At 39.4% G+C, this 21576-nt stretch overlaps 1 protein-coding gene across 1 annotated transcript in view; it reads right to left on the bottom strand.

Annotated features, from left to right (window-relative positions):
• Positions 1 to 9676: 9676 nt before the first annotated feature.
• Positions 9677 to 21576, bottom strand: part of LOC140240409 (uncharacterized) — a 46050-nt gene continuing 34150 nt past the window's right edge. Inside the window, exon 4 of the mRNA XM_072320177.1 lies at positions 9677 to 12684. Within this exon, the coding sequence (XP_072176278.1) occupies positions 12431 to 12684 (254 nt within the window). The 3' untranslated portion in view covers positions 9677 to 12430. The remainder of the gene's footprint in view (positions 12685 to 21576) is intronic.

Raw genomic sequence — 21576 nt, 5'->3', positions numbered from 1 at the left:
TGCCTGTAGCAGTATAACCAATAGCGACACTACAAGGGAACAAGCACTTCATTCAGATAGGATTGTTGAATTGTTTCTCACTACTCTTCAGCAAGGACAGATCCTCCCAACAGCAGGGTGATGTAAAAAAAAATCACTGATAAGCCGAGCGAGCCGAGCGAAAAGAGGGGGAGGGTGTGTCCCCCTCCCAGGGTGAGAATTTTTTGCATTTTTATGTTGTAAATGGCGCAATTTGATGCGTGTTTTTGCGCGTCTTATGGACTTGAAACGGCCACACTTGTTTAATTAAGGTAGCAGGATATTTAGATTTGGATTATTATTGAACAACTTGCCTATAAAGACATTAGTGGTAGCATTTGAATAAACTTCTTGTATTACTTAATGAATTTCATGAATGCTGTCTCTTGTAAAGCAATCAAACAGAAAAGGCATGCACACGTCGAGGGTTTACATAAGGGATATTTTTCCTTCCACACTGAGGTGATTTTACATTTTCAGACCTGAAATTCAGCGATCTGGTGCAAACTTTTGTTGCAATACTTGGAGTTTTTTCTTGCTCCCCCCCCCCAATAAAAAAAAAAATAATGGAAACAATTAGGGCTTTTTTCAGGGAAGTGTTAATAGCAAAATCACAGGATTTAGCTATTATTCCCCATGTGCATCACCGTGTGTGTATGTACAAAGTCTAGAGGGGGAGGGTGTGGGAAGGGGATGCCCCCTCCCACTCGACGGAGCTATTGAGTTTTTAAAACTGAAATAAAGCGATCTGAAGCACACTTTTTGTGGGAAATTCGGAAATTGTCATTCCCCAAAGTGTACTTAGTCTATAGATGGGACCAATCAACGGGAGGGTGGCAAGATACCTCTCCCATTATTAGAGAGAGTTTTTTTTTTTTTTTTTTCATTTTTAGAACTGAAATTCAACAATCTGGCGCACACTTCTGTTGGAATATCTGAAAATTTGTCAAATAGAGAAGTGCAAGTCTGCAGAAGGAGACATAGCAGGATGATGTGGGAGAGGATAAGCCCTATTCTTCCTCCTACATGAGGGATATTCTGTATTTTCTGATTGCAGTTAAACGTTTTTGTGTACACACTTTGTGGTACATGTTTGGAAAACTCGAAGTGTAGCCATAGTCTACTAAGTTTGCACGGGAGGGGGGGGGGGGGGGATGGGGAGAAAGCGGAGGAGAGTGCTATCCTCACCCTCCCCGTACAGGGAGCTTTTGCCTTTTTAAAATTGAAATTGAGATCTAGACCTATATTTCGTATACGCATATTATTTGATGGAATATTTGGGAAAGTATTTGAAAAAAAAAATGATCGGGGGAACCGAGAGAGGAAAGGCTTGATTAAAAGGGCATATTCCCCTTGTACACGACGGAACTTTTGATTTTTTCGGAATGTAAGTGATAAGGCCTGTCTAAAATGACAGAATTTTCTATATACTTTTAAAATAACCGTTGAAAGTATTGCCATGAAAATTGTAGTAAGTAAAAAGTAGTGAGAAGAAGTAAGCAAAAGTAAAAATGCTCAAATTCCTTAATACTTGCTCTCTTAAACAATAAAAGACATCCATTCATACCTAGTTCAAGGAAAGTAAACATTCGACGCATTAAATTCGCATTAAATTTAGTGACAAATTTGCCATTTTTTCTGCCAATTATGTGAAACTGTCGTGTAACATTGTCAAGACTTACTCTACACCTGCTAAGAGAACAATGTAATATGGCGGAGGAATACCGGTCGCCATTAGGACATCTTTATTTGTGTGGGTTTTTTTTTTATTATTTGGTACAGATGTCACTGAGGATATCCCTCATATTATGTTATCCAGGTAAAGTACTTGTGCTTTCGTTCAACATGTCTTTTTTAGATATTATTTTTAAACAATTTTAGATCATTTTACATATACCTTAATATCGGTGACGTCACTTTTTCATGTTGTACATTGTACATAGGTGTATTCCTTTTGAATTACATACTAATCGGCCTTCATGTCAGTTTCATACATATGGGACTATGGTAATTGATGATTACAATGTATTTACGTGGGAAACAGTAATAACTGTGGAATTCGTCTATCCTCTGCACAGCTAGAATTGTAAATTTATATAATACATCATGTTGTTATACAATATTCTTGTTCCCTGGACAACTTGCTAAATACAATATACATAGCATACAGTCTAGTGAAAGTTTACGATACGACTTACTGTGAATTCTTCCTTTATTTTCACACCACTTTTACAGTACAGTGTATTACTTTACAGGAACCAACCATGAACGATAGAAAGTGATGCACAGACCAGGAAGGTGGACATGGAGAAAAACGTATAAAATTAATTTTCCACGTACACTCAGTACGAATCTACTGTTTATTAAATTGTTTGTTTGTCATATACCATTCCAAGTCAATGAAAGTAAATTAAGTTGTAATCTTTTCAAATATATCTTCATAAAATTGACTCATTGTAGGATACAATTTGTAGTTTGCTCGTAAGCCGGTTCTTTAATATTATATACACATTACCCTTTTAATTGAATGGATGACTTAAAGGTAGGGGATACCTTTTACAGACCTCCCAAAATGCAGCAAAACATTAAATATGAACCTCAGGGGACTTGTTTAGGCCACTGCTGAGAAATTTGGAAGTCAACAGTTATCTACAATTTGAATAATGCACAAAACTCAACTACTCAGTAGTTCTGTGTGTCAGCCACACTTAAACCTTTTTGTTGCAGTCTGCTGTATTTTTTTTTGATATCTATAAACGCAAATCTAAAAGTATAAGAGCTGATGTAATAACATATAGAGTGTGTGGCAAGAATGTATATAGAAATGTTTGTAAGTTTTGATGAACTTTCTTCACAAAATATACATGATGGACACACATGCAGTGCATGGGCCTGCAAAGGTAGCCTAGTAATGTACTGGAATTTACGGTGAGCCCCGAAAAAAATTCAATTCAAAATCTAACGGTCAATAAAAATGTACTAAATGTTACCTTCCACTTTCAATACTTTCTGGAATTTTCTAAAATGGTACTCTCTCCAACATACTACTGTATTTATGCAAATGGGATTCCCTACCTTTAAAGTGAAAACATAGTTTTGGTAAGGGTTTGAGAACCCGTCTGGCCCCATTTCATATTTGCTTGCAATATATCGAAAGAGTCTACAGAGAAACTTACCTGGCTGACGCGGTTTGCCGGAATGATGAGTCGTTTTGGAGTATTTTGAGAAAAATAAAAGTTGGAAAACCGACTTTTATTTCAGAAGGATCCAGACTAACTCGGTCTCAGGGAAAACTCGACCCTATTTCAGACAATTTACACGCAGTTTGTGATCGCCATATTGTACTGTATAGTACCAAACGAGGCCTAACTGAACAGACAGGAGAGTGCGTGCTAATCCTGTACAAACAAATGGACAGCGCGCGGTCCTCAAGCCTATACGCACATCACCTCACTAGTGGTCTTGCTGAGACGCACGGTCTTTGAAGTTTTTGTTGTTGTTTATCAAGCGTCTTTGATTGTTTTTAGAGGTGCTTGATAGGCGCACACTAATTTTGCATGCGCGCCAAAGAGGTTTTTGATGCGCGCGTTGTAACAACTCGGACCATACTGCGAGCATAGTAGCCAGAATGCGAAGCGCTACAATGTAGTTTATACAGGCCGCTCCCATAGTACAACACTACAATCCAGAGGGACAACCAATACAACTCATCCCGCCGTCAAAGCGAGGCCGAGTTATCCCCGAGTCCGAGTTTAGCCTGACCCCGTTCGGGTAAGTTCTGAGACTGAACCTTTTTGGTTAATATTTCGCATTTTCGTCGTTACCCATTGAATATCTTGTTATTACAGCGTTATTCCGCACATTTCCTAGGCATACGTTCACATTTGGGAGCGAAATTTGACAGAACTTAGTTTGGGCTTTAAGCAATTGCTTGCCCTAAATCTTTTACTAAACAAGCTTGTGCTTGTGCTTGAAGCAATTGCTTACAAGCAATTGCTAGTTTTAAGCATTTGGCCTTTTGGTTTTCAAATTTTATCTTGGGAGATTGAGCGCTGTGTCGAGCATGGCTTCAAAGCAAACAGGAATGTTGGACATTCCATTGTAATGTTGTAGAACCCAAACGTGTTTGCATCCATGGAATTGCCACTCCTTCCAGACACACATCCCTGTGCAAAGCTTGTCTTGTGTACACGGCATTGACAACTTTTCTATTACTAATTTGCACCAATACAGACACATCAGTGCACACACAAAGAATAGAATAATGCTGTTGTCACAGTTATATAAGCACAGTGCAAGTGCAAGCATACATGACTGCACATTCCCTCTTTTTCAGTTGTGGTCTGTCACTCCAGCTTTAACTTCCCAGTGAGCACTCTGGACATCTAATACAATGTAAGAGAAATTGGAGTCCACAAAAAAAGAGCCCGCTCTGCAGTGCCTGGTTGGCAGGTAGTTGTATAATCCTCTCCAGTATATGGCTATTTTCAAAGACAGGGTTCATACACTTCCACATTTTCAAAATTCCCTGACTTTCCATGACTTTCCAGAGCAGAAAATGTAAATTTCCATGACCATTTCACACAATGTACACATCTTATTCTAAAGTGTGTAAAAATACATCATCATAATACTAGGAAGCAAAATAAGTGTGTATACAGGGCTGTACACTAACCCATTTTTTTCTGCCGGTCCAACCTGTCTCTGTCGAACCAGTAAATGCACTGTTTTACCATTTTTTACTGGTCCGAGCAGAAAATTTACTGGTCAAAAACAACAACCTAAAAAAACATTAAATGACTTGCGAACTTATTTTGTTTTTAATGGACTACTATTACCCCCCCCCCAAAAAAAGTACATTTTATAGATTAGTATTTTGTAAACTTGCATTGTTTATTGCACAAGAAAGTGAAAAATAATAAGAAAAAAAATGAATGTTTGTTTGTGAATTACAGTGTAAAATCAGATCGTATCAGATGCGTTTGTGACTTTTTCTAAACATCGGCGCACGTATGCGTTTCTTAACTTTAGAGTATGCAAAGAATGCAGCTGTTGAAAAACTGGCAAAATTGTCAAACTAGCATGGGGGTTTGGAAGTGTCATCAATTGTTTGCAATATTGTGTTATTTTTAGTTTGGTGAGAATTTTAAAAACACAAGACCTGGAGGTCTCACGCTCACCCGAGTATTGCAAGTTCACCTTCCATACATTCTTGCAGACTCTTACCTGAGAAAATAGGAAATTTGGACAGGGGGCAGTTTTGACAGCTGGGGCATGGTGTATATTTCCATATTTCATTTCGGCCAAGTACACCGTACTTAGAAAGTTGGACAATGCAGTTTTGGAAAAAAAAAGACTTAAAGCTCTATCACTTCTGATTGTCGAGAAGAATATTATTGAATATTCCTTAATTTAGGAGGTTTAGGCCCCTTGGGGCCCCAAGGGGAGCATGATGCCCATTTGAAAACATTGAGATCCTATCCTCCTAGGAATGCTAATAAATTTAGGCCCGTATTTAGATCCCTCCCCCCCCCCCCAACCCCCTGGGAGCCCTGGATCTGCAATGAACAAACTTGGAACTACAGTCATCAATGTACTAACTCATGATATTAACTTGCTTTATCACTTCTGGTTATAGAGAAGAACATTTGTAAATATTTCTCTTTTTTGGGGGTGAGGTGGGGTGGGCCCCCTAGGGACCAAAAAGGGGAGCATGGTGCCCAGTTGAGCAAATTGAGATCCTAACCCCTTAGGCACGCTACCTGCCAAGTTTGGTGAAAATTCATCAATGGGTTTTCAAGAATGTGAACATGAACAATTCAAGTCCCCCATTTGGACTCATCCCACCCCCTGGGTCCCAAGGGGGGCACCCCTGATTCTGCCATTTACAAACTTGAAACAACAGTCGTCAATAAACTAACTCACTGTATTAAGTTTGCTATATTCTGGTTCTAGAGAAAAGCTTCAAAGATTCCTTAAGGGGGGTGGGTTGGGCCCCCTGGGGATGCTACCTGCCGTTCGTTGAAAATCGGTCATGGGGTTTTAAAAAAGAAGATGAAAATGTACAATAAAGGCCCCTAATCGGACCCCTCATACCCCCTTCCCTGGATCCCAAGGGGGGGGGGGGCACCCCTGATTCCACCATGAACAAACTTGAAACTACAGTCATCAATGTACTAACTCATAGTTTTAACTTAGCTCTGTCACTTTTGGTTCTATAGAAATTTTGAGGGGATTGGGCCCTCCCTGGGGCCCCTCAGGTGGGGCATGGTGTCCATTTAAACAAATCAAGATTCTATCCCCTAGGGATACTACCTGTGAAGTTTGGTGAAAATTGGTCATGGGGTTTTCAAGGAGACAATGAAAATGAACTAGAAATGTCGCTATGGCTTCTGGTATGCCTCTGCCATAATGCATGGTTCTCCTAATAAGTCTATTGTACAGTGTCTTGACAATGTGGGATGACAGTTTCACATAATTGGCAAAATATTGAAAAGACAAGTTTGTCACAAATGTGTTGAATGTTCACTTTCCTTGAACTAGGTTTGCTATATTTTCTTTGAGTGCAGGTACATGTATTTGGAGATTTGAGGATTTTTACTTGGCTTTTTGACCCTTTTATAAGTTTATGCAATGACTAAGTACAAAGTTTTATGATGATACCTTGAGTCGCTTTTGAGATATGGAGGAAGAAGTGAAATTTAGCTCTTCCACTTGAGCTGTGACTTTTTGACCTTTGACCGTTTGGCACGAAACTTCCCAGAAAATCTCTTATGGGTAATACATGTATACATCAAGTTTGAAGAAAAATTATGCTGGCAAGGCATAAATAGAGGGAAATAGTGAAATTTTGAGGAGTTGACCTTGACTTTTGACCCCCTGACCTGCGATTCCTGACCCCCAAATTAAGTAGATAATCACTGCCAATCAGTACATGCAGGTAAAAAAAAGTGAAATTTTAACATTTTCATGTGACCTTTGACCTTTCACGTTGACCTCACGACCCAAAACTCTCTCTGGGGAATCTTTATGTGGTAGTACATGTATACACTAAGTTTCAAGAAAATACCTTCAGTCATTGCATAGACATGGGAGAAATAGTGAAATTTTGAGCATTTGACCATGACCATGACCTTTTGACCTTTGACCTTGAGCATGGGCACTCAAAAGTTGAAAAGCACAACTTCGCCCACTCATACATATACATTTCAAGTTTCATTAGGATACGTTTTTTTAGTTACAATTGATTACGGACGGACGGAAGGACGGATGGACAGACAACCCGAAAAAAACAAGAGACCTGCGGGTCTAGCGCTCACCTGAGTATCGTAAGTTCACCTTTTACGCAGTCACTAAAAATCTAAATTATTCACAGCTCTACTAAAATTTGACCAGGCATTCTCAAGTAGAATATGAAAATGTACAATAAGGGCCCAAATTTTCTAAGATTCCTTAATTTGGGGGGATTGGGGGCCCCTTGGGGCCCTCTGGGTGGGGCATGGTGCCCATTTTGATAAATTGAGATCCTGACCCCCTAGGGATGCTACCTGCCAAGTTTGACGAAAATCCATCATGAGGTTTTCAGGAAGAAGATGAAAATGTACAATTCAGGCCCCCATTTGGACCTTCCCAACCCCCCCCCCCCCCATCTGCCCCCAAGAGGGGCACCCCTGGATTTGCTATGAACAAACTTGAAACTACAGTTATTAATGTACTCACTCATCTATAGTATTATCTTAGCTCTATAACTTCTGATTCTAGAGAAGATATTTAAAGATTCCTTCATTTTGGGGGGTTTGGCCCCCCTGGGGCCCCTGGGTGGGGCATGGTGCCCATTTTAACAAATTGAGATCCTAACCCCCTAGGGATGCTACCTGCCAAGTTTGGTGAAAATTGGTCATGGGGTTCTCAAGAAGAAGATGAAAATGTATAATTTAGGCCCCATTAGGACCCCTCCCCACCCCCCTCCCCTGAGTACCAAGGGGGGCACCCCTGACTCTGCCATGAACAAACTTGAAACTACAGTCATCAATGTACTAACTCATAGTATCAACTTAGCTCTATCACCTCTGGTTCTATAGAAAGATTTTTTTACAGATTCCTTAATTCTGGGGGGTTTGGGCCCCCCTGGGGCCCCTGGGTGGGGCATGGTGCCCATTTTAAGAAATTGAGATCCTAACCCCCTAGGGATGCTACCTGCCAAGTTTGGTGAAAATTGGTCGTGGGGTTCTCAAGAAGAAGATGAAAATGTATAATTTAGGCCCCATTAGGACCCCTCCCCACCCCCCTCCCCTGGGTCCCAAGGGGGGCACCCCTGATTCTGCCATGAACAAACTTGAAACTACAGTCATCAATGTACTAACTCATAGTATTAACTTAGCTCTATCACTTCTGGTTCTAGAGAAGAAGATTTTTACAGATTCCTTAATTTTGGGGGGTTTGGGCCCCCCTGGGGGCCCCCTGGGTGGGGCATGGTGCCCATTTTAACAAATTGAGTTCCTAACCCCCTAGGGATGCTACCTGCCAAATTTGATGAAAATCAGTCTTGGGGTTTTCAAGAAGAAGATGAAAATGTAAAAAGTTTACGCACGACGGACGACGGACGACGCACGATGCACGACGGACGCCGGACGAAGGGCGATCGCAATAGCTCACTTGAGCCTTTGGCTCAGGTGAGCTAAAAATGCCTCCGGCGACACTTCATGGCGGAGGCATAAAAAGTTTACACACGATGAACGACGTACTACGCCGAACGAAGAGAGATCGTAATAGCTCACTTGAGCCTTTGGCTCAGGTGAGCTAAAAATGTGAAAAGTTCTTGCTAATGCTTTCTGCATCCTGGGTTGTAATTTGCTTGTGACTTGTTCCAGAAAATGTTTGGAAAGCCTCATCATATTAAACAGGAACTACTCAAGACTACTAATTACTTCTACTTTACTACTCATGCGCAATGTTCGGAAATCTTAGTGAAACCCTAAGGAGATCCTGACAGTTGTGAGAATGTCTCACATATGTTTTGCAAAAGCAGCAAAATTCTTAGGATCATTTTACAACATATCTACAAACTGTTCGCATATAACATATCTCGAGACATTCTCATGAACATTTGGTGCATGTTGAGGGGCAAATCCCCACCATGTTATGTTCAACCTCTGTAAAAATGTATGGCAGAGGTGTCTGACTTTGTTTCATTTCATTTCACTGATAAGGTTTGTCTACAAATTAAAACTGTAACACAAATCTTCACATGAAACGATAGTAATAACAATTTAAAAACCTGTATAGAGGACAAAATTGATCACTCATAGAGAATGCTATATCCATGTTTGAAAATTAAGATCATGTGTGGGGAGACCTACAGAAAAGCAGTAGGTCCTTCAAAAGAAGTCAGCACACACATACAGGCACAACAAATGTGTGTGCACAAACCAAGAAACAACAGATTAAAATGAAAAAGAGAGAAAGGAGAAAGAGGAGAGAACATATAATATGACTTTAACTCTACACAGCTATTAACTCTCCTTGGAAACATTTTGCCAGTGATTATTGGAATATTTTTCTCAAGATTACTGGAACACCTGCATGTCCAAGTTCTTTGTGTGTGTGGACCAGCTGTTGTCCAACAATGGTATACACAACATTCACATACATGCATGTATTTTTCAATTCAATAGAACATTTATTTCCAGATCAATTCGTGCAACAGCAGTAACAATTCAGTAATGACAAACTGGAGGTGACAACTCAGTAAGCACAGCTTGAAGTGAGTGCACCTTTAACATTTGAACATGTAGTTGAATCTCATTGAAACATAGCTAAAAAGACATTTTTTTTTTTTTAATATACATATTTACAAGACGAAGTACAGATACACAAGAGACTAAAGCTAGGGATGCAGGAGGGAAAACAGATAGGAAGAAGGAAAAAGAGAAAGAAAAGAAAAGAGAAGAAAGAAAAAAATACATTAAGGAGAGGTAAAGAGAACCTAAAACACACACTTGTAATACTAAAACAAACAAGGCAACATTGTACATACATGTACATGTATTTCATTCTAGTATAATCAAGAGAAATTTAGCAGCCCTCACTATAAACTACCTTATATGGATGAATACAACTTTTTCTTGAGTCTTATCTTAAAACAATTTTGAAATGGTGCATTTCTTATGTCTTTAGATAAATTGTTCCATTTCTTGGGGCCCATAAAATGAATATTATGTTGGTAAGACATGGTTCTGGGTCTGGGCAAATGCATTAATGACGAGGAGCGTGTATTGTAATTATGCACATTCTGATTGATATCAAACAATTGAACAAAATGGTCAGGCATAAGTTTGTTGACACACTGATATACAAAAATACATTGCTGATAGGTGGTGATATTTTTCAAAGTAAGCAATTTTAGTTTTGAGTATAACGGGCCTGCTTTAGATTTCGGGTTCGCTCCATGTATAACTCTTACTATTTTATTTTGCTTTGAAGTCAATTTCTTTAGACTGGACTGAAAAGTACTTCCCCACACCATGTTGCAATAAGACAAATAGGGCAAAACAAGAGTGGAGTATAACATCCGTAATACATCAGTAGGTAACATGTAGCTTAGTCTGGATATAATACCAATGCTCTTTGATATTTTTTCTCTGTCTCTTGTATATGAGGTTTCCATGTTAATTTTGAATCTAAAATAACACCAAGAAATTTAGTTTTCTCTACCCTGGGAATTTGAACATCATTCAATACCACTTCAACAAAATCAGTGTCGTATGATTTGTTACGATTACTAAAAACAATAAAGTTACATTTGCGGGGGTTAACAGATAATCAATTTGCCTGAAACCATGTACACAATTTTGAAAGGCTACTATTTACTTGATCTTGCAAAGAAGGAAGATCCTTACCACTGAACAATATATTAGTGTCATCAGCATATAATATGTACGATGAGATATCGGAATTAGAAACATTTCCAATGTCATTTATGTATAATATAAACAACAGTGGTCCTAATAAAGACCCTTGTGGAACTCCACATAATATTTTCTTTAAGTCTGATATACAACTGTTATATTTTGTACATTGGTATCGATTGGAGAGGTAGCTTTTAAACCAATTGTATGCTACACCTCTAAAACCATAGTGCTTAAGTTTAGCTAACATAATATGATTAATTGTGTCAAAGGCCTTTGACAAGTCAACAAAAACACCAATAAGAAAGGAATTTTCCTCAAAGGTATCAACAATCTTATTCGCAATGTCAGTTAGGGCCATGGAAGTTGAATAGTTGCTGCGAAAGCCGTACTGATAACTACCCACAATATAATTTTGATCAAGAAACTTAACAGCACGGTTGTAGACAATCCTTTCCAAAATTTTCGAAAAACAAGGAAGCACTGAAATTGGTCTGTAATTTGACAATTCACATTTGTCACGATGATGATTGTCACGATGATGTATACGATGAGAACTACGTGTAAACTAGAACAAGATTTATTTTTTCTTGATTGTTGGGACACATTCAGAGAAAAACTTCTCTTATGGCTGGTATGAGTGCGTGTGAGTGTGTGTGTACGCATTTGTGTTTGTGTACATAGGTATGTGTGCATTATTTCCTCTGTGTGACTGTTGATGTCTTTTGACACATGGATGCTTGTGCAATGAGATCTATAAGAAGATCATCTGCAGTCTGCTTCGTACATGTTAGTGGAAAAATTTTGTTACACTTCTGAAAGCTGAAATTTAGCTATGCGGACTTTTGTTAATGTGGAAATTTGAATATGTAAATGTAAAGAAGAGCGATGGCACATTTTGTTAGTTTCTAGTATGGCAAATATTGGAATGGAAATGGAAAGTTAACTGTACTGACTAAATTCTGCAAATGTCAGCTTAATTCAACAGCAAACACTTCTAACAATATCAACAGAATTCATAATGGATAAACTGCACCAGGTAAGATTTGTAATCAAGAGCACTGAAGGGCACACACATTCAAAGTAACAAAGTATTCTTCAGAAAAAAAAAAAAACAATAAGAAAGAAGTCTACAAAGTTCTAATGATTTTTATATGACACAAAATGCCAACATATAAATGACAGAAAAAATAACAAAATACAGACTACTAGTTTAACAATGATATCACATTACACTTTCTTTGCTAGTGGTTAACTGAGAGGCTGAAGAGTGCACAACAAAAACTTTGATTGTGCTGGAATTGGATAAGGTCATGTTGGTCCTGCTGTGCTATCATTAATGTTTGACATTTCATTCTGGGCTTTTTACTGTATTCTCCAATGTAAATATAGCTAAATTTCTGTGCATGCCACGTACATAGAACACTTTAGCAGGCAAATCACTGGTGTGGTGTTCTAGGCAAAGAGCACTACTGGTGGAAGGCATTCAAGGTGTAACATCATCATTACTGGTCCAGCCAGTTTTCTAAACTGGGATAAGCATTGGGGCCAGAACCTAGCTGGCCGGATATACGCTTGAAGAGTAGGTGTTCTCTAATAAGATGAGAGAGGCGCTCTAGCTCCGAAAGGCGCAGTAGGAGCTCACCCGTCTTCATGCCCCCTGATGCACCCTCTTGAGCCATGCCCAGATTGAAGAGGTTTCCCTGCACTTGTTCCTGGTATTGCGCGATGTGCGATGGCTGAGAAAGGGCCTTCACATCTGTGAGGAAAGAGTATGCACGAAAATGGAAGACCACAAAGTCAGAATATCATGCCTCTTTGCCTTAACTTTTGGCTAATGTAGCAGTGGTGCTGAAAATGGAGATTTGATTTCTACTGGATTCTGGAAGTACAAATTTGTCCCCAAATCACAAAAGCCAGAATGATCCATCTTAGAGTGGTTTCCTTGTGTTGTAGCTATTTTCAATTCCCCAGACTCTAAACTTACCAATGATGTAGAATCTGTCTCTCTGAGTAAAAAAAAAAAAAAAAAAAAAAAATAAATTTGGCCTTTAAATTACGGGGGCTAAGAGTTGTGCATGTATGGAATCAAGGGATGTGCATTGAGATGGTTCCAAACATACCTCAATGGTAGTACACAGTGCATCTCTTTAAAAGTACTAAATGTATGTGTGAGTGTCCCGCAAAGTTTGATACTTGGGCCAGTGCTATTTTCACTATGTTGAATAATCTGCCTAATTCAGTAAACACGTGCATAGTATTGTTTTATGCACATGACAAGGTCCAGTTCTGCAATGGACATGATGAACATGAGATTGAATCAGTGATGAACATGACATTGAATCAGTGATGAACATGACATTGAATCAGTGATGAACATTGAATTTCACAATGTAAATAGATGGTTGGTAATTAACTGCCTTATGATGCTGAATGTCCCCCCCCCCCCTGAAAAAAAAATCATAAATCATAGCAACAGCGTACATATCTTTCTTGGAGTAGAAATGGGTCAACTTAATATCCCTATATTGTGTAAAGGTATCACCCTCTTTTTAATAATACTGTAAAAGTTCAGGTGTGAGCTTCTTCACTTTGTCTCCCTTTGTTAAGATCGCAACTGCGATCGCAGTTGCGATCTTAACAAATTTGATTTGTACAGGGAGACAAAGTGAAGAAACTCCCACCTGAACCTTCACCCCTCTGAATAATATCTTTCTTTCAATACTGTAAAAGTGTAATGTATGTTTTTGTCATATTATCAAAGACATATTTTTTCACTACATTCCGATTGTGACTTTGCTGTTTTGTTGCCAAGCCCCAAGAACAAGAGTGTTAAAACCACTGATGGGGTAAAGAATAGTGAATTAATAATAATAAAAAAAAATGAATATACCATGATGGACCTCCATACCAAAGAAAAAGAAAGTCAAAAGGTGTTGCTAGTGGAATGTATACAAGTCAGCTACCTAAATATGACCTTTGATGCTAAAAAAGATGCAACTTTAAGGGCAGCATCACCAAGAATAAAGGAGTATATAGATTTGGTGATCATACGCCTGAGTAAAGCATTTCTACAATATCCATCATGAACCACCACCTGTAAGTCACACACGAGTCCCATCAAAATATGACCTTTGATCATATAAAAGGCAGAACACTGGGAGCAGCATTACCAGAAATGATGGTCATAATTTCAACATGACGTAAGTCCATTATATAAGTGACCATGCATCACAAAACTGACAAAATGTTGCATGACCCAAATTTCTGTGTGGACTCAAAATAGGTGAAATGGGTCAAACTAGTCAATCTTTTTTTTTTCTCACTTTCTGGAAGAGCAATCCTTCTATATAATGCTTAAGTTTGGGATCATAAAATGAAAGGGATATTGTGATTTTTGAAGTTTTTCCAGAACACTTTTTTGTGTAGAATAGTGTGATTAAGTATGTTTTAGAGACCCCTTCTCATTTAGAACCCATTATACACTCTTCACTTTACACTACAATAATTTTTGAAAGGATGATGCTACTGCATTTAAAGTATGTAATCGTCATGCAATCAAGCTCGAAAACAGTGTTCATTGTTGCAACCAGTTTTTTTTTCTTTAAATCGCAAAGAAATTTTTTAATATGTTCAAAATTTCTCCTGAAACCCACAGTTCGCTACATTCACAAACATTCACCTCTCACTGTTTGATACTCCCTTATAATTTACATATCTTTTGAAAGGTCAGCTTAACATTACGGATACATAAAATACATGTACCGGTACACCATTTTTTTCTTCTGTAAGCCATTAAAGGGATCGTAGTTTTGGTTGAGACCTAATTTCAGGTTTCTAAAATTTTTTGGTGAGATAATGAGAAGCCTCTTATGAAATATAAAAGAGCATGTGATTCTATGAGGAATTCAACATTTGATGAAAATTGGTTTTGAAATGGCTGAGATAACCAAAAAAGAGCGATTCTAATAAAGTGTGGGACCCACCCTTTATTACGATCACTTTGTTTTACTTTGTTTTTGGATGTTTAAGTCATTCCAAACCCGATTTTCATCGAATAAACTTTGAATTCCTCTTACAATGGTATGTTCTGTACTATATCATAAGTGTTTTCATGGTATCTCGCAAAAAGTTAAAAGCCCAATTCTCATCTCCACCAATAGTCATACTGTACCATCCCTTTAAAGAACACTAATTACCGGTACCTCCGCCAAGGGAGGAGGTTATGTTTTCGTTACCGTTGGTTTGGGTGTTTGTTCGTTAGTTTGTTTGTCCGTGTGCAAAATAACTCAAAAAGGAGTGAACCGATTTGGATGAAACTTGCAGGAAAGGTTTAGAATGACACAAGTAACAAACGATTAACTTTTAGTAGTGATCCGAGAATTTTTGGGGAATTCATGAAGGATTTTTGATATTTTGTAGGTAGGGTCATTGATCTTGGGAGTTCAGGCTGTGCGTATTTGAGGTTTGCATGCGCGCACTAAAGTGCGTGCTCTAGTTTCTCCTAGGGCAAGGCGTGCCGTGCAACTGTGGGTTTATGACGTAACAAAGGCTTCTACATTGGGAAATTGGGCGACTTTCAGCACACAATGCTATATACGTAGGTATGGGTGGAAATCACTGATATCTCTATGGAAGAACAAGATCAGTGAAGGAAATGAGCTTCTTCTTCTTCTTTCGATTAAGTCTGCCTCCTTCAATAGACTGACGATTCTTGCAGACTGTGCTATTTACATTATAATACAATTTATTTACAGATATTTACAAGCACTTATAAAATTTGACGAAAATAACTAACCACTGTGATCAACCATTAGACGGTTTTGAAATGATCCCACAGATGGCGCTGAAACAATTTCTGACGACAGGGAATTCCAGTTCCTTACAGTTCTTGGAAAGAACGAATGGCGATGCTATTCAGTTCTCGAGTATGGTACCCGATAGGAGTTGCGAGGCTCTCGTCAACTGAGTAGCCTGGGGTGGTATTCTGAGGCCGTAATTAAGTCTGTAATTAACTTCGTAATTAAGTCAATAAATTAATAGACCCGTAATCATGGGCAAAATCGGTATTCTGAGGACGTAATTAAGGTGTGATTAAGTCCCCTATGATTATCTTAGGTTCCTCCCATCTAATTGTTATTCCATCCAATCAGACGCGTTGTTAGAAGCCAAAATGATGATCACGCGCGCAAATATGCCCTCAATGCGCGCAAGTTCCGTGCGCACACTCCGGTCTTTGATTACAACCCTTCACCTACGCACGCGAAGAGCTCAAATAAAATTACAAAATTCCTCGAAGGTCGCCTATATTTCTTTTTTTCTCTGAATTCTATGGATACCATGACAAGAAGACTCAAATGCTCCTCGGTTACCGAAGACGGTAAGCATCGTTTTGGCCGAGAAAAAACGCTGTAATGCGTGGTATCGGAGTAGTTAATGACACTCTTTGGTATCATTAAGTTTTCCATTAACTTTCATACTTAATCACACGCTCAGAATATTGATTTGTAATTAACTCTGTGATTCAGTCCTCTTAGAAGTGCACGCGCGTCAATATGCGCAAGCGCGTAAGACATTCCCGCCAAAACGCTTGTTGTCATGGTAGTTAATAGACCCCTACTTAAATTAAGCTCTCAGAATACCAATTCGGTAATTAAGTGTTAATCAGACACTTAATAAGCCCTCAGAATACGGCCCCTGTTCAATAATATAGTCCTGTGCTGAAAGAGGAGTAAGATTATTGTGTATTTTGTACCGGTACATCATAATTAGCCTGTCATTTTTTCTGCATTGTTCCAGAGTGGTCCAATCAAGTTCTTGTAGCATTTTGGTGACACTTGAGGTGTTATGGTAGCAATTTAAAGTGAATCGTGCAGCTCTTCTCTGGACCATTTCCACTTTGTGGATTAGGTTCTTGGAAGATGGGTCCCAAACTGTGGAAGCATACTCAACAATTGGTCGAACCAACATTTTGTAAGCTGTGGCTTTAACATCAGAAGATTTTATGCGAAGATTGCATCTTAGAAATGCAAGGACGTTATTGGCTTTATTGACAGTATTGTTGATTTGTTGGGTCCACTTCAAATCAGAAGTGATGGTTACACCCAAGTACTTCACGGATTCTGCATGCTTGGCGGAAGTCTGCGCTCTCAGAGTGCTTTTCTAGTTCATATTGTAGCATTTGTAATGACATTTAGGCCTATTCATTAACGAAGGCTATAGCTTCTAAATATTGCGATGCTGTTCCATCATGGCCCTCGGAAAGAGACTTTATGAACTTGCAGCGCATGCTCCTTGATTGCGTTCTGTTTGGCACTGGCAGATGTTAGTCTCTGCTCGCACGCAATGATAATTCAGACAATTGCACGGAGAACTGACCTTTTCTGGTCTTTAAAATTGTGTGATTTTGGCCGCTGTTTAGTTAGATTCTAAAAAAAAATTGTTATATCAGCACATATTCGTCTTTGTTTTTCTTTGCTTTTAGGCCTGAAAATGATCTTGTAATAACCAGAACTTAGAATCCCTAGAGGCTAACACACCTTTTTTTTTTTTTTTTTTTTCCATTCACTGCATGGCACATTGCTGGGTGAGATTTAAAAAGCACTTAGTATTTTTTTTTTTTCCAGAGAGTGTACTTTCTTTCCCTTATGTAGGTAAGTTAGGAAAGTCCACTTGGATTGAGTAATATGTCATTTTACGGCTTAAAGTCTGATTTGTCAGAATCTACCTTAAATCTATACCTGACATCTTTTTGTCGGCTTTGTGAAGCAGGGTCTTAAATGCATTTTGAAACAACAAAAACAAACAAAAAACAAGAGACCCGCGGGTCTAGCGCTCACCTGAGTATTGCAAGTTCACCTTTCACGCAGTCACTAATCTAAATTATTCACAGCTCTACCAAAATTTGACCAGGCATTTTCAAGTAGAAGATGAAACTGTACAACAAGGGCCCAAATTTTTAAAGATTCCTTAATTTGGGGGGATTGGGGCCCCCTGGGGCCCTCTGGGTGGGGCATGGTGCCCATTTTGATAAATTGAGTTCCTGACCCCATAGGGATGCTACCTGCCAAGTTTGACGAAAATACATCATGAGGTTTTCAGGAAGAAGATGAAAATGTACAATTCAGGTCCCCATTTGGACCTTCCCAACCAACCCCCCCCCCCTTGCCCCCAAGAGGGGCACCCCTTGATCTCCTATGAACAAACTTGTAAATACAGTCATTAATGTACTCACTCATAGTATTATCTTACCTCTCTAACTTCTGATTCTAGAGAAGATTTTTAAAGATTCCTTCATTTTGGGGGTTTGGGGCCCCCCTGGGGGCCCCCTGGGTGGGGTATGGTGCCCATTTTAAGAAATTGATATCCTAACCCCCTAGGGATGCTACCTGCCAAGTTTGGTGAAAATGGGTCATGGGGTTCTTAAGAAGAAGATAACAATGTACAATTTAGGCCCCTTTAGAACCCTTCCCCACCCCACTCCCCTGGGACCCAAGGGGGGCACCCCTGATTTTGCCATGAACAAACTTGAAACTACAGTCATCAATGTACTAACTCATAGTATTAACTTAGCTCTATCACTTCTGGTTCTAGAGAAGAAGATTTTTACAGATTTCTTAATTTTGGGGGGGTTTGGGCCCCCCTGGGGGCCCCCTGGGTGGGGCATGGTGCCCATTTTAACAAATTGAGTTCCTAACCCCCTAGGGATGCTACCTGCCAAGTTTGGTGAAAATGGGTCATGGGGTTCTCAAGAAGAAGATGAAAATGTACAATTTAGGCCCCATTAGAACCCTTCCCCACCCCCCTCCCCTGGGTCCCAAGGGGGGCACCCCTGATTTTGCCATGAACAAACTTGAAACTACAGTCATCAATGTACTAACTCATAGTATTAACTTAGCTCTATCACTTCTGGTTCTAGAGAAGAAGATTTTTACAGATTCCTTAATTTTGGGGGTTTGGGCCCCCTGGGTGGGGCATGGTGCCCATTTTAACAAATTGAGTTCCTAACCCCCTAGGGATGCTACCTGCCAAGTTTGATGAAAATCTGTCTTGGGGTTTTCAAGAAGAAGATGAAAATGTAAAAAAGTTTACGCACGACGCATGACGGTCGCCGGACGAAGGGCGATCGCAATAGCTCAGGTGAGCTAAAAGAAATGTGAATGACTTTTGACCAAACAAAAGATGGACTATTGGGGGCAGCAATTTCCAAAACTGATACAGAAGATTTGTCTATGATATACCTCTGTACAATACTTACACGAAGAGTGATAGCCTACTAGATTTTTTTTGTTGTAATGATACATCTGTCTATCAAATTTGAAATAAAAGTATCACTAAAGGTGATTAATACCCCCACTCTCGCAGCCCAGATTCCTATGAAAAAGAATTGAACCAGGGTTTGATAAAGGGTTATGTGTGTAGTACCTTGTGAGTACCTGTGAGTTGACTGCTTCATAATTGTGGAAGTAGTTCACTTCACAAGATTTTCAAGAAAATATGCAGTTACCATGGCAACACCATGTCAGGTACGAACACAGAGTGTCTTGAATAACTACACCTACAGATCATCATAGGCCCTACATACCAAATTTGCAATGAATTGCTTAACACTGTGGAAATAGTTTGCTCCACAAGGTTTTGGGAAAATGGTGGTTACCATGGCAACGCTTTCTCTGACAAACACAAAAAACATGTCTTGCCTATCTACACCTCAATGCCATTATGTACACCAAATTTGAGTTCAATTGCTTCAAAATTGTCGAAGTAGTTTACTCCAAAAATATTTTCAAGAAAATATGCCATAAAATCAATATAATGTGTATTCCAGCAATAACTTACCCCTCCCCGCTCGCAACCAATAATTATATGATATTGGATGGCTATGAGTGGGATACAGGGAATATTGCACGAGTTAGGGCCAATATTGCACGAATCGAAGATGAGTGCAATATTGGCCCTAATGAGTGCAATATTCCCTGGTATTGCATGAATCAAGGCCATCCAATATAATTATCATCATCTATACAATCAAGTAGAGCAAGCATAAACTGCACAAAATTATCCGGCTTCTACTCGTCTTTGAAGTTGACTCGGCAGTCACATCCCAGCGCTGAAAAGGGGAAGCCCCTAAAACTGCGTACATGAAACAAACAACTAGCAAGATCCTTGCGCGCTTGTGAATTGTAACAAAAACGACGCACACTAGTAGCAAGTGATTACCATGGCAACACATTTTTCTTGTATCAACACATTGGTGTCTTGCATAACTACACCTCCCGATCATCATACAAATATGCTAAATTTGACCTTAATTGCTTGAATGATGTGGAAGTTATTCAATCCACAAGATTTTGGTAAAATTATGGTTACCATGGCAACGCTTTGTCCGACAAACACAAAAATTTTGTGTTCCACATCTATGCCTCAAGGACATAATGCCTACCAAATTTGATTTTCAATTGCTTCAAAACTGGAAGTTGTTCACTCCACAAGATTTTGAAGAAAACATGCGGTTACCATGGCAACGCTTTGTCAAGTACAAACACAAAGAGTGTCTTGCATAACTACACCTATAGATCATCATAGATACCAATTTTGAAATTGCTTAAATACTATGGAAGTTATTCAATGCACAAGGTTTTGGTAAAATTATGGTTACCATGGCAACGCATTGTCCGACAAACACAAAAAACATGTCTTGCACATCTATACCTCAATATCATCATTTACCCCAAGTTTCATTCAAATTGCTGCAAAACTGTAGGAGGAGTTCGCGACGCAAGATTTTGCAACAGACCGACCGACCGCCCGCCCGACCAACATCACGGTAATTCCTATATACCCCCTTCACACTATGTGTGGCGGGGGTATTATTATACAAATATTGACTGCTCATGAGGATGATGGTGGAAATTATCATTCCCGAGGTGCTTTTCATACCAACCCTTCTATCACCCCGAGGCATTAGCCGAGGGGTGATGGAAGGGTCGGTATGAAAAGCACCGAGGGAGTGATAATTTCCTCCACCATCCGAATACAGAGCAGTTAATATTTGTTTTATATACCTCATTGTTTAAGATTTAACCAAGATCTAGGGCTAGACAAAAACGAAGTAAATTCTAACTGTTAGGCCTAAATGTTAGCCCTAAAATCAGGCCACAGCCTGCGCTTGCATGCATGGTTTTCGTGCATTTCGTAAGCACGGTACATTGTACTCACTCACACGGCCTTCGGCGAGCTCCTGCATAAAATCGTGGCAGAAGATTACAGTATACATCCAGTTTCCTGTCGCTCGTATTTTAATATGATATTTCCAACATGCTGAGCTTTGTCTCTGCCTCGAGATCCCAAGAAATCCTAATTGCAAAGTGTACGATCTTTGATCCAGCTCACTTCAAATCACGGAGGAGCGCTCGATCACCAAGCCACGTTGAAACATGCCTGCTGTGCGCTAGTGCGATGATTTTGCATGTGTTTATACGATGCGCGTAGTGAACGTCTTTGGGTGGAGGGGTTGCGGACACCGCGCGCGAAGTCTAGTGTACTTAATTTTGTGTACAAAAGTCGCGGAGCGTTTACGAATTCTATCACGAGGGTTTTGACTTACTATCACGAGGGTTTTGCCTTTCTATCACTTGCATGAAAACCCTAA

This window comes from Diadema setosum, chromosome 17 (genome assembly GCF_964275005.1).
Source record: "Diadema setosum chromosome 17, eeDiaSeto1, whole genome shotgun sequence".
Taxonomy (NCBI): Eukaryota; Metazoa; Echinodermata; class Echinoidea; order Diadematoida; family Diadematidae; genus Diadema; species Diadema setosum.
The sequence above is the reverse complement of the archived record's forward strand: the minus strand, read 5'-3'. Positions and strand labels throughout refer to the sequence as shown.